Raw genomic sequence first — 14,805 nt, forward strand, 5'->3', positions numbered from 1 at the left:
AGATAATCATAGTTTGATATATGAAAAAAAATGCTGTTTCATCATAGAAAGTTAGCGATTTTCGTTAATTTGACTGTGACAATTAAATACGCAAATAGGGCAGAATAATTAGAAAAAATATTAGATATTTTTGGGCCAGCTCTGCAACCTCTTTTCTACTTCAGTTACAAAACAAGACATGAAATAACAGAAAGGAAAACATTCTCAAAATATACAACACTTGCACTGAACAAAACAATAACATTGAATTGGGTGGTAAAACATATTTCCTTCCCTTAAGCTCCCATTTCTTATTAAGTCTTTCTTTACGACATTGTCTCACCCCAACCACGGACGACCTTTTTTGCCGAAAAAGGCAGTCCTTGGCAATCTGTGTCCGGCTGCAGAACATGCCCAAGCCTTCTCAACCTTTCTCTCATTATAGACCCTGAAAGCGCGAATTATAGCCCCAGAATCTTTGAATTATGGTCAGTCAGTCGGGTACTGAAAATGTTCCGTAGGGAATTTCTCTGGAAAACACCTAGCAAATCTTCCTCCTTTTTTGGAGTGCCTACGCTTCAGGACCGTAGCTGACCCCGCCATCATTGTAGCTTCCAATATTCGAATCTTGTTTCGCAGACTTGTTTTCCTGTACTTCTATTTTTTTTTCAACTGAGAAAAACAACCTGAGCCTTAGATGTTCTGCTTTTAGCATCCTCAAGGCACCCACCGTCTTTACCGATAATATTACAAGGGTAAATGAAGCTGTCCACTTGATTGATCTTTTCGTTACCCGACGTCACCTTTTCATCTTCATTAATCCTTTTTTAAGCGACTTAGTCTTCGTTGCAGTAATATGTCAAAACTATTCTTGCCCTCCGAACTCGCAAAAGCTCTGTAAGTTCATTTATTTTGATTACACTTTCATTTAGGATGCTTAGGTAATGAGCATAATCTGAGTCAAGGAAAGTTTTTCTTCTCCATTTGATTTTGTGTTCTCCCACTGTCTTTCCTGTGTTTCTTAAGACAAAGTCCATCAAAATGAACCATATAAACGACGATTGAGCACAACCCTGCTTTACTTCTAATTTAATACAAAACCAACTACTAACCTCATTTCCTACCCTAATCGTAGCAATGTTATTCTCGTACATAGCACTGATCACATTAATGTATGTGTCTGGTATCATAGGCAGCACAATACTGCTGCCTTTACCCAGAGGGCCTGTAGGTTTTCTATAGAGAGAGTGGGCGTTGAAGCCTCAGAAGGGGCTCATTGGATTGACAATCAGAAGTTCTAGTGCTCTTTTTAAGAGTCAATGTGAACGGAGGGCAATTACTCACTCCCCTCACGTTGTGTTTTCCCAAAATGTATTTAATAGAAATAAAATTTAGATTGCCAAGTGTTAAAAAAGATATATATTATAAGAAAAACTTTTTAAAAATCACGTTTTACAATTAGACTAAAAAGAGAAAGATAAATTTTTCGGTTCTAAAAGATGTTTTTAATATACATACAGTAAACACAATTTAAACGTGTTGTGCATTTTCTGTCAATTACCTATTGATATTTAACTATTCATAGTTCTTTATCTAAGCAAAATGTGCATCACATTTAAATTACATTTAAATGCATTTAAAAATACATGTTAAAAACATTTAAGATGTTTTAACATTTTTTTACTTTACTAAATAAAACAACCTATTAATGCTTTAAGGAGTAAAAGTCCTGATCTTGAGAAGGCATGGCGGTTGTCAGCCCTTCTCGTGTTAATTTTTGTTCGTTTTGAGCTTGACTCGGATATTTATTGGAGTCTCTGTTCGTTTTGAGTTTCATTTATTTTTTGACGGTGATTTGTCACAATTTTAGGCTTGGAAGGTTATTTGACTTCATTTCTGCTCATTTTTGGCTTAGCAGAGCTCTGTACTTTTCTTTGAAAAATTTTTCTGTGGAAAAGGTTTTTTAAAATTAATACCTATCAAGGATAAAACCTTCTTTAAGGCTGTTCTATCAGCTGAATTGAACGCATGCTCATAATCAATAAAACTGAAAGTTAAGAATGTTTGATGACTCAGGTATTTCTCAATTATTAGCCTAAGAGTGAAAACTTGGTCAACACTTCCTCTACCCATCCTAAAACCGCACGGTTCTTCTCTTAATAATTTGTCTACAGTATCTCTTAGTCTAAAAAGTATCATATTCCTTAGTAATTTGCTACCTTCAGAAACCAGGTTAATACCTCTTTTATAACCACACTTACTCTTATCACCTTTCTTACACAGTGGTTTAATTAGAGTTTTCGTAAAATTGCTGGATACTTTTCCTTTTTCAAAAATCATCCTAACAATCTTCAGTAGCTTGTTTCTAACCAAATAGCCACCATTTTTAAGAAAATCATTTACCACACTATGACTATCTGGGACCTTATTATTATTAATTCTTATTACTTTCACTAATTCTTCTTCATAAACTAAATATTTTGTCACATCCTTGGTCTCACAAACTTTTTCCTTTTCCTCTACATCTTTTCATGTAGCTCCATCCCGGCTTAGCACATTCTCAAAACGTTCTGCCTATTTTTATTTACCTCTTTTCTTATCACTATTAATGGCTCCATTTCTATCTTTAACTGGGACAAGTCTAGGCTAACAACTCCCTTTCAGTTTTTTAACAAACCAGTAAAATATTTTGCTATTATGCCGTCTAGCTGCATGTTTCTGATCCTGAGCGATTTTATCCATAGTCTCCATTTCACGCCTCCTTAGTGCGAATTTTAATGCTTTTTTCGCTTTCTTTACGTTCCACTTATTTCCATATAATCTATCATTTGGGTAATTCCTGTGAAAGCCCTCCTCCTCCCTTTTAACAATGAAGAATTTTCACTAAGATTCCTAGCTTCATTCCTAACTTTCTTCTATAAGACACCAATCATCAATTCCACAAATTATTCTCCTAAAATTATTCAATCCATCTTCTACATTGTCAAATTTTCAACTCTAAAGTTTAGTATTCAACTTTTCCTTGAAAATTCCCCTTAAATTATCTTCTGGAAGTCTACCAACGTCTATGCTTCCTGAAAGGTAGTTACCCTAGCATCATTCCTGACTTTTTTCCCTAAGAAACCATCAGAAACTTCACGGATTATTTCCCTAAGACTATTTTGTCCATCTTCCACATTGTCAAATTTTAAACTCTATAATTTAGCATTCAACTTTTCCTTGAATATTTTCCTTGATTTCTCTTCTTGAAGTCTACGAACGTCATTACTTCCTGGAAGGTAGTTTACTCTTCCAAGATTTCAGATTTCATATTTAGATTAATCCAACGCATTACTAGGTAGTATTATATTACTAATGTTTATTTTTTTAATGCCCCACCCCCTTACTTGAAAGCAAATCTTATTTACATGTCTTAAGGCTTTATAAACACAGGATAGAAAACGGGAGACGCATAACAGAAAAAGAAAAAAACTGCAGCAATGAATAAAAAGACTGGAGTGGCAAATTTCTTAAGAATTCCTGGGCACTGCAGGGCCACAATAGGAAAAATGATGGAGCACTGAAATCTAAAGCCATAGTTAGGACACCCTAAAATTAATATCAAAGCTTTTTTAGAGGGGGGGGGGGCAGTTGCTCCCGATAATTTAGAAGAAACTATGATTTATTATGTAATTTTTAAAACTGTTGCTCGTCTTAAATTTTAACTTTAGTTCCAGCACGCACCCCTCGGATTCAAAGAAAAAAACAATAGAAACAACAAAACAGCAAATTGAAAACCAAAAATAAAAAGTTTCAGATACAACACACGCACGAAAGGCTATCGAGCCTTGTTCAGAATAAGTCGCAGTATCATTTAAAATCTAAAAATCTAAAATCTCAACATCTAAAATTTCAAATCTGACAAAAGTCAAACAACGAACAGTTACTCTTTCACCGTTACTCTGAAAGGGTCATCTTATTTTAGCATTGTTTTAAGATTTGGTTTTTTATATAATATCAGCTTTATTCTGCACTGAGGACGGTCGAGCGGAGGTCTTGACCGAAATTATTGCATAATTAAAAAAAAAATTTCACTGGCTGTTATTGCCCTCGTTTTCTTTCTTTTTTGCAATTTTATGTTTTGTCATGATTAATAAGTGTGGTCTACAAAATTGTTTACGATTGAAAGGGAAATTGAAAATTATCATAATTACCTTTTTAAGTGACCAAAGAGATTGGAGGGTAGCTACTTCTCTTTTTACGAGTCTACTCCCCAAATTCATCCGATCAAACTTTTTAGAGAGCTATTTTATTCAGCATGGTTCAGAGATCCAATAATTGTGTTGCGAGAGCAACGCTTTGGTTTTGTCCCGGTAATTTTTTTTTCCTATGCCGCCGATGTCGGCTTATTCCTGGAAACTGGTAAGGGTCTAACCTTTGCGGTTTTTATGGAAAGTGTGGACCTCAGGCCGGATTGATGACTATGGCACTACATTATGGAAAGCTCCGCAGAACTCTTGCCTGGGGCCAAAAAGGATGGTTTTTACTTGTCCATGAGCCAGAGCCTATGGTGTGCGAAGTGAAGTGGAGTTATGTAGCCTATGTCAGAGAGGAGTATCTGAAGTTGTGCAGCCAAGCTTTCGTTTTATCAAACCATGTTTCTGCTTTCGAGTGGAAAGCTCCATTCTAGCAGGCAAGCAGGCAGGTACCACTTTCAAATTGAAGATGGAATAAAATCTGTAAGCGTTAAATATATGCGGCAGTTATCCGGCCCCACAATATATCTTCTTTGAGTGATAAACAGAAAAATTTACAGAGGCAAAAAAGCGGCATTTTCCCACTGGTCCGAAAGTGCTGCCGTGATTTTAGCTGGGTTTATCATTTGTTTTTTCGGACTTGGGATTGACGTAGAGAAATGTTATCAGATATACCTGTTAAACTTTAAAAAGTTCTGTCGTTGCTAAAGAAATTGGAGCTTATCCTTTGCTCCTTTCTAAGTGGTGACGTTAGAAAGTTGGCCTACGGCAAAAAAAAATCAACTTTTGAACTAAGACAGATATAATTTTTTTTTCGACGGCAATCGATAGTTCTTGATGAGCTGATCAAAGTATATGTCATCCATTTTTTGGTACAAAAATTCCTTCATGAGATATACTAGTTTGAAAGTTTCAAGGGGCTGACAACTTCAGTAGTAGGGTACACAATAAAACCAAAAATAAGCCGATACCAATTGTGAGACATGTAGGGGACTTGTAAGGAAAGGTCGGCTGTTAGCTCATAATCATCTTCGGCAGTGAGAGGTTTGCAAATTTTGCTATTTGATGTATCTATTATTTGTTTCCAATGTATTTGATGGTAAGACCGAGTTGGTTCCAGTGGTAAGACATGTAGGGGACTTGTAAGTAATAATCGTCTGTTAGGATACAATTATTTAGTGAAGAGGGGTTTGTAACTTTTGCTAGTTGGTGTAGCCTACCCATACTCACTGTAACCTAGAATTAAGTGTTTACGCAACGGATACAAATGATAACGTAAAACAACGAGGCAGTTTCGTAATAATTAATACAGTATCATCTATGGTATTTTGATCCTGAAAAGTTACGGATAGCTTTATAATACCAACTAGATTATACAAGATATTGTTCCAAGTCTTGATCCGTCACGATGTCTACGATTGAAAAGGATAAAGTTCAACTGGCTGCAAAGTCAATTTAGTCCCTTCTTTCGATATTCTTTTGTTAATGTGGTTTTTTTCAGCACTGAGGAATAGCCTTTGATCATGTAATTACTGATCGCGTTCTTCTTTGAACATAACGTTTTAAAAGCTTCGACAGGCTGACAACTTTAGCGTTTAACCGATAGCAAAGAAACAAAACCAAAGTGTTGCTTTCGCAACACTTTATTCGGCGAAGCCAGACAAAGGTTGCCGTAACACTTCACGTTGCTCAGGCAACGTAGGTCTAGTTATGCTTTTGGTGATGACACCGCCCTCCACGGTCCCCAGGAAAAGGCTGTAAACGGTATTGAACATATCGGAATTAAGCATATCTTATCCGGCGAATTAGTATTGGGTGTTTTTTTTCAATCATGGTTTTGTGTCTTTTATACGATTATTTCGAGAACCTGTCTTTACTAAGGCTGATCATGGTAATCCTTATCCAGTTCCTACTAATGCTAAATGTCCCTTCTCAATTCCAATCTATTTAAGCTACCCTCTTTACAGCCTCCCAGAAAGTTCCCATTACCCTTTAATGTTTGTTTACGACATCCTCTTACCCTATTTGGAGATGACCTGCTTTCTGCTTAGCCCTAGACAGATACCCGAAAAGAGCGATCTTCTGTAATCTGTCATCCTTCATCCGCAGAGCATGCCCGAGCCATCTCAATTTTTCTCTCATAATAGCTCTAGAAAGCAGGTTTTTCCTACTGTTCCAAGAAATCACGATTAACCATAAAAACTTTTGCAATTTTTAGGTAGAACTATCGGGTGTATTGGCATGGAGAATATTGGTATTGGGCATAATGGTATCAGATGTATCAGTATCGGATGTATTTTCCATCATGGTTTTGTGCCTCCACGTGACTATGTGGAGAACCTGCCTCTGCTAAGGCAGGATTGACTGTAAAACTTTTGTAATTTTGAAGTGGATTTTTTTGGGGACTTTTAGAGTGGGATTTTTCAGGAGAGGGGCTTTTCTACGGAAAGGGTTTTAAACGGGAAGAAGAGTTTTTGGAGGAACTGTCAAGAAAAAATTCCAAATCAGGGGAAGGATATTTCCTGGTGTTATTTGAAAAAACGTCACAAAAAAATCAACAAGAAGTGAAGAGCCACATTAAAACTTAAAACGAACAAAAACTGTTACATAAATGAGGAGCCCCCCTCCCCTCTTCAGAAAAAATATAGAATTGTTACGGTAATGTCACTGCCATTTGGTGTATCATGGGTTTTATGACACTATTTGAAAAATGATAAGAAATTGAATTAAAAAAAAAAAAAAATCAATTGAAAGTAAGGAGCTATATTATAACTTCAAACGATCAGGAACTTTTTCGTATAAGAAAAGGGATGTCCCATACCGATGACTTGCTCTTTACACGAAGTGCTTTTTTACAAAGCGGAAAAGCGCCAATTACTTGGACAATATCAAGGTAGCCAATCCAACAAATTCAGTTTTTTGCTTCATTTCTTTACGTAAGAACCGTATTCTAGTAGTATGGCTTCTGTAATGTTGCGTCTTGACAGTTATAATAAGGGTTATAAGGAGCTTACATATAAAGCAGCATATTAAAATAAACAGAGACATCACATTTTTCCTTGTCTCAATTCATGTCCAAGACTACTCGAAGAGGTGGTGCCTTCATTTCCTTTACTAGTCTTCATGTTAGTAAATATAATAGGATTGTAAGAGACCACATTTTCCTCTTTTACCAAGACGACAGTCATAACGAACTTGCAAGCGGTTATTTCTGCAAACTATGATGAATAAGAAAAATAAATTCATGTTCTTCTTTTTTTTGTTTTTTCCCCTCATCACATTTTTCCCAAGAATAAAAGAGCCTTGTTTTGCTTGTTTACCAATTAAAACAAGCCGCCACACCAATTATGACAGGACTTAAAGACCTAATTAGTAATGACATAATAATTTCAGGACGAAACAATTTTATTCTCATGGGCTTATGATGACGAGGACCTTGTTGATGGAGAGCCACTTTACCATGGAGAAGACGGCAGAGGCACAGTTTTATTGAACCTTCTTTATCCAGAGAAGACTCTTTAACTTGTTGTAGTGTGTCTTCAGAGAAATAGTAATAAAAAATCACGTCTTTTTCTGCAAAGCTGTCTTTTAGTGGTATTAGGCCATTTTCTGTTTAACTTTTTCAGGAGGTAGCCATTAGACTGACGCCATGGCTGCCAATCCATGAAGATGTGGGACGTGGGGTCAAAGATTAAGCTATTTGTAAAAAAATGAAGATTTAAAATAGATATTTACGAGTATATAGTGGGTAGGCCTATTCTTGTTCTATTTTATTTCTTTTTTCATCAAAACACCAAACACATTTTTCGTTCAAAATCTAAGGCTGATACTTACTCTCTCCCCATTCTCCTTATTGGACACTTCAAAATTTAAAAGTTTGGAGCTTTTTATTCTGCTTATAATTTCGAAATTTAATTTCCGCTTAATAATGAGAAGTACATTGTTTAACAATGTGCGCAAAGAAGCCCAATAAGGGTGAAAAACTCAAATCGTAGTCCAAATGGACCTTGAGCTGTACCAATACCTTGAGCATTTTATTGAAAGCATAAAAAACTAAAATTAGAAACCCGTTGATGCCACACCGAAAAAAAGCCACATGGTTGAAAAGCAGCAGCCAAATTTCAAAATTTACGAAGGCTTTTGAGGGTGTATTCCTCGATTCAAGCTTGTTTTTAGCATGTAGCATTAAAAATCATTTTAAAAGAAGGAAATTGCAAGATAAATCCTTGATTTAAGTCTGAAAATTTACCAATTTAACAAACTATTGTCCTATGGTACCCTTCAAAAAATGTTCACTTGACAGAAGTATTTGATAATAAATCATTTAAATTGCCTATGTCAAACTCAATACCAGTATACCATGTTCAGTTCTAGTGGCAACCTGTTAATAGTCCCTTCAAATTTCAAAATCAAGGGAGGTTTCTCAGGGTAAATTTCTTAATTCAAGCCTCTTTCTAGCGTGTAGCATCAAATATTTCCTTAAGATAGGCCGGTTGCAAGAAAAATCCTTGCTTTTAGTCTCAAATTTTTACCAATTTAACATCCTATGGTTCTATTGCCCTCTTCCAAAAATGTTCACCTGACAGAAGTGTTCGCTAATAACCTGCCAAATTTACGTAGAAATCATTTCAAATTGTCTATGTCAATCTCATTATCAGTATATAATGTCATTTTTAATATGAATCTTTTAAAAATCCCTCCCATTTTCAAAATCAAGAAAGGCTTCTCAGTGTTCAATCCTTCATCCAAAATTGTTTCTAACATGTAACGTCAAACATTGCCTTAAAACAAGCCATTGCAAGAAAAGTCCTTGATTTAAGTCTGAAATTTTTCTCATCTTAACAACCTGCTGTCCGGTAGTTCACTTCAAAGAATATACAACCGACAAAACCCTTTGCTTAAAACCTGTTTAATTTGCGTAGAAATCATTTCAAATTGTCTATGTCAACCTCATTAACAGCATACCATGTCCAATTCTAATATGAGCCTGTTAAAAATATTTTCAATTTTAAATAATGGAAGGTTTCTCAGGATACATTTCTTGATTCAGGTTTGTTTCAAGCATATAAAATCAAACATTTTCTGAAAACAAGCTAATTGCAAGACAAATACTTCATTTAAGTGAAATCTTTCTCAATTTAATAACTTGCATAGAGCCTAAAGTTCTATGGCCATCTACCATCAAAAGTTTGAGATAATTAGTTTGTTAAACATGGCTGAAAGGTCCAGAAATTATTTATTTGAGAATGACAAGCCCCCCGCCCCACCAGCGCTCAAGGTAAGGATTTTGAGCTATGCCCTGGGGACACAAACGGTCTGTATAGAAAGGGTGATCGTATAAATTTCGAAGGGGGCTTATTGGACTGTTAATCAGAAGTTCTAGTGCCTCTTTTAAAATTCAGAGTGATTGGAGGTTGCAACCTCCCCCCCGATACCTCCTATTTATGCGAAAGGTATCTAATAGTAATTTGCCCCTTTGCCCCTTTAGTAGTCCCTTTTAGTCCTAAAAGTACCCCTTTTAGTAGCCAAAAGTGATTGGAGGGCAACTAACCCCCATCCCATGCCCACCATTTCCCAAACACAATAACCATATTCTTAGCCAAATTTTGATATAGTCATGTTGTTCAGTGTTGTTAAAAGGTCTTGAAGCTATGTCGCGGAAGTTGACACATCCCCACTGCCCTCAGGGCAAGGGTGTAAGTTTATGTTCTGGGGGCATGTTTTTTTATAGAAACGGTGTTCGTATAAACTTCGGAGGGGGCTCATTTAATTGATAATAATATTTTCTAATATCCTTTTAAAATTCAAAGTGATCTGAGGGTGGATACCCCCCCTCACACACCTCATATTTTCCAGAGATGCATCCAATAGAAATTTTGTGACGGCCAATTGATGTAATAGAAACTTCAAAAATTCTCGTTCGACTAGAAATTGAAAGGACCTTTTTTAATTGTCAAAAGTGATTGGAGGGAAACAAACACTCCCCCCAGCACACCCATAAATTCCGAAAACTTGTCTATTAAAAATTTTGAGACGTCAATTTGTTCAGTGTAGTTTAAAGGCCTGGAAATTATGCCTTTGAAAATGACAACTCCCCAAACCCACAGCTCTCTGTTCAAGGGTTGTAAACTATGCCTCAATGACGAATAAGGTTATTACTAAAAGGGTGGTCGTATAAAATCTGGAGGGGCTTTTTAGATTGGAAATTAGATATTAAACCTTTTTTAAGAGTCAAAGTGATTAGGTGTAGCCACCACCTCCCTACATCGTATTTTCCACAAATACATCCGATAAAAAAAAATTTGGATTGCTATTTGTTCAAAAATCAACCAAAGATCATATAATAAGGTCTTTAGGGTGGACTGAATCCCCCAGAGTCCAGGGTTAAGGTTTGTTAGTTATACTCCAGGGGCATATAGGGTTTTTACGGATGGATGGTCGTGCGAACTTTAGAAGAGGCTCATTTCATTTGAAATTTATGGTTTTAGTTCCCTTCTAAGAGTGGAACTAGATGGAGAGCAACTCGCCCGCCTCCCTGACATCCTTTTTTCTCAAAACACATTCAATTGAAATTGTAAGATAGCCATTTTCTTACCAATAGCCCAAAAATCATATAAGAATGTCTTTAGGATGAACACAATTCCCCAGAGCCCATGGACAGGGGTTGCAAATTATGCCTCGGATGATATAAGGCTTTTATGGAACAGGTGGTTGAGTAAGCTTTGGGTCGGATGGAGCTCGTTTGACTGGAATTCCGAAGTCTTAGTACCCTTTTTAAGAGTCAAAAATGAATGGAGTGTAATCAGCCCCCCAAAGCCAATCATTCCCCAAAACACATCCGGTCGAAACTTTAAAAGATCAGTTTTCTTCAGCCTTGTTGAAAGGTTCAGTCATTATATTTGGGGATTTCAACCTCCCCACAGTCCTCAGGACAAGGGCTGTAAGCTATGCGATTCGTTCATTATTTATACACAGTATGTGTTATTAAAAAAGGTATGCATGTTTGAACTTTACTTTCCAAGAAGACAAAGGGATGTCAGGTGAGCCTTTCAGAAAATGTTGAAGGGTGTGTTCAACTAAATCAAAACTATGTGCATTGACAAAATTGACAAATTTTGGGAAAGGTCCTTCCAAAGAAAGATCTCCTTTCCAAGGAAAGGTCTTCCTAAAGTCTTTCCAAGGAAAGGTCTTTCCAAAGTCTTTTCAAGGAAAGACCTTGGATTTCTGTGAAAATTATTGCAAAAAATCACGTAAATATATACCAAGGATTACAAAAGGATTGACAAAAGGGTGTAACACAGGAATTACTGAGTAAACTAATTTCGATATTTCAAGAGATGGTAAGGGATATGATTAAAAAGGCAGTATTTGCATGCTACCAATACTACTACAATTACCACCACTACTACTATCAGAATACTCTATTAACAGTATTGTGAGGAAATTCTGAGCCATATCAAAAGACGCTATGAGCATGCAAATTATCAAAGTAGCGTGTCCCAAGAATCTATTTGGGTATTACGTTGGAACTTTCAGAGAATCCATAGAGGGGGGTGACTACTAGCTTTTACTGCTGCATTTACTACTACTACTACTTTTATTGATACTACCTGTATGGCTCAGAGCATAGAGAGGAAAATTTGATAACACACAGTTTATCAAAAGGGCATATTAGAAATGTCATAGCAACGGCTAATTTTATTAAATTGAAACTTCTAAGACTTGATGAGAGTGATGTTCTACTGATCAAAAGGCGGTAGGTTTATGCTGTTGGTAGGTAACTACTATTAAAACTATGTAAGGGTATGAATATGAAATTTTTAAGGAATTTTGAGGGAGGAAAGTGAACTGAATCACAATACGCAGTCTGTCTGCATATTTTAAAAAGGCTGTAACATTAATAGAATAAGAACTGTTTGATATATGAAGTTAAAACTAAAAGGGCGTGTTGTGAGGGCTGTTGAACTAACCCAAAAAATATTTTCATCTTAATGCAACTGCTTCTACTCATACTACTACTGCTGTTACCATTATTACTACTTCTATTACTACTACTGCTAAAGCTTAGGCTGCTATAATTAATTCTACTTCTAATACTACTTGTATTGCTATTAAAGTTTAGGATATTAAGGTGAAAAACTTAGGATATATAGAAACTAAACGGAATGAATTCCAAACACACTATGCCCACACAGGTTGTCAAGTGAACGCATCTGAAAGGCTTCAGGGACTGTTGATGGTATTAAGCTGAAACAATCAGCGCGTGTCGAATGGGATGTTGAAGAAACCAAAAGTGCTATGCACATACTGCTACTAGTACTCCTACAATTATTGCTACTGTACAATCTAAGCGTATTAAGGTGAAACTTTTAAGGAATCTTTAGGCGGATGTTGAACTAAATCAAAACAAACTATGAGCATGTGGGCTTTCAAAAAGGTGACAATGTAATATCTGAAGAACAAATTATTATTAAGTTAGAACTTTAGAGTAAATTGTGGGGGATTTTGAACTAGACAGATGGGACTATGTTTATAGTTTTAATGCTACCACTACATTTACTGCAACTAATGACGCTAAGGGTATTAAGGTTAAACTTTTAGGGAAAGTTTAGGAGTTTCAATTAGACGAAAAAACTATGTGCATCCAGGTTTTTAAAAGGACATATAAGCAATATCATAGGGGTGCACCACTTTATAATAGCTAGATTCAAAATCCAAACACATCCAGTCAATGTTGAGACTACAATTTTGTTCAGTATAGTAGAACGGTCCAGAAACTATGTCTTTAGAAATATGGGGTGTGCAACCCCCCACAATCATGCAATTGTCCTATTATGTCTTAAAACCAAATTTTGCTTTAAACTTAATCAAAAGGCACTGTGTTTATGGTTGCCAAAATGACACCTCAAAAATATATCAAAAACGACTGGGAGTATTAAGTTAAAAATTTTGGAGCTAATACCATTACTACTTCTGCTCTACCAATTTAAATAAGTAAAACGAGTGTAAGTGTATCCAGGTTGTCAAAGAGCACACTGAAAACAAAACATGTTTTAAATATTTTCACTTTTTTTTTACTTTCATAAATATAAATTATCAAAACTATAGGTAGTAAACATCAGTATATGTCAATTGAACTGACAATTTATGGTTATTCATGTTTCCTTACTTTCAGTAAAGCGCAAATTATGTTCTGGTCCTGAAAGAGTGTAGGGGTTACCAGCCGCACTAATGTTAATTTTTGCTCGTTTTGAGTTTGTCTTGGCTATTTATTATAATATTTGTTCGTTTTCAGCTCATTTATTTATTGATAGTGATTTTTGGTAGTTATACGCTTGGGAGATTATTTTACTTTAATTTTACTCATTTTTGCCTTAATGGAGCTCTTTACCTTTTTTGAAAAACTTGTTTTGTTTTTTGTTTTTTAAGTAAATCTTAGTCAATACCTGCTAATAATCAACTCAAATTTCAAAATCAAGGAATGCTTCTCAGGGTACATTCCTTTATTCAAGCATGGCAAACATACGCATATAAGAGGTGAATTTCTTTGGTTGTAAGTATATTTAATGTTATTAAAAAAAAAGTTCAAAATATTCTAAGGTAAAAAAAGCTCTGAGCTCCTAAGAAATGCTAAGATTGAAAAAATTCTAAGAAAAAATCCTAATTTTCAAAACAAGACAATAAATTCCGAAGTTCAAAAAATTATAAGTTAAAAAAAATTCGATGTTCCCCAAATAAATTCTAAAGACAAAAAATTTTTATCTAAAGATAAAAAAAGTTCTAAGTCAAAAAGCAAATTTCCAAAGTCCAAAAAAATCTTCAAAAGCAAAAATAAATCAGATTTGCCTCAAGGGCTAAGCTCGTAAACCACACAATGACGGTGTTTATGTGCTTTTTAGTTTTAATATTGCTCTTTACCGTCCCCTGAAGTTTTAGGTTCGAAAATATGTGACTGATTGAATTCAAAAGTTTAAGAATGGCTATTAGGGAGGTGTCTTTTTTAAAACTATTGATTATTTACGATTCTCAAACATATACATTTTGGTAAATGCTCTTTTTTAGTTCTGATATTGTTCTTTACCATCCCCTGAAGGTTCAGGTTCAAAAATATTCCATGAATTGAATTCGAAAATCAAGAATGCATAAGAATGAATAGGGAGGGGTGTTTTTAAAACTAAAGATGACATATGATATACAAACAATTAGACGACTAAAAGAATTGTAAATGTGTTTTGATAAATGAAAACTGTATGAAATACAGTCCCCGTCCACTAAGCATAGAAAATAACTACGGGATTACAAACCTCTTGTATATTACAATCCACGTCTACATTTTTTTTATTAGACACATCTTGATACTCTAAGCTCAGTTCATGTAATAATAATGACTTGGACCTTCTCTCTTTTTTCATATCAAATACTTGGCAAACAAATGTATTTTTTACCGGAAAGAGAGATATCTTACGCAATGTTATTGTGAGCTAGGGGCCATTGTGTTGCTTCAGCGACAAAATAAACTTGGCAAACAAATGCATTTTCTCTTTGCTATATGAGGCTATCGTCGTTTAGCAACACACTATTCTTTGGTAAT

The 14,805-nt window shown here is 35.3% G+C and overlaps 1 protein-coding gene across 3 annotated transcripts in view; it reads left to right on the top strand.

The window, feature by feature from the left end:
- Positions 1-7,794, top strand: part of LOC136024658 (DBH-like monooxygenase protein 2) — a 49,070-nt gene extending 41,276 nt beyond the window's left edge. For all 3 annotated transcript variants that reach the window (XM_065700085.1, XM_065700083.1, XM_065700086.1), the window contains exon 4: positions 7,608-7,794. In XM_065700085.1, the coding sequence (XP_065556157.1) occupies positions 7,608-7,736 (129 nt within the window). In that variant the 3' untranslated portion in view covers positions 7,737-7,794. The remainder of the gene's footprint in view (positions 1-7,607) is intronic.
- The last annotated feature ends 7,011 nt before the right edge of the window (positions 7,795-14,805 follow it).

Source organism: Artemia franciscana, chromosome 3 (assembly GCF_032884065.1).
Source record: "Artemia franciscana chromosome 3, ASM3288406v1, whole genome shotgun sequence".
Classification (NCBI taxonomy): domain Eukaryota; kingdom Metazoa; phylum Arthropoda; class Branchiopoda; order Anostraca; family Artemiidae; genus Artemia; species Artemia franciscana.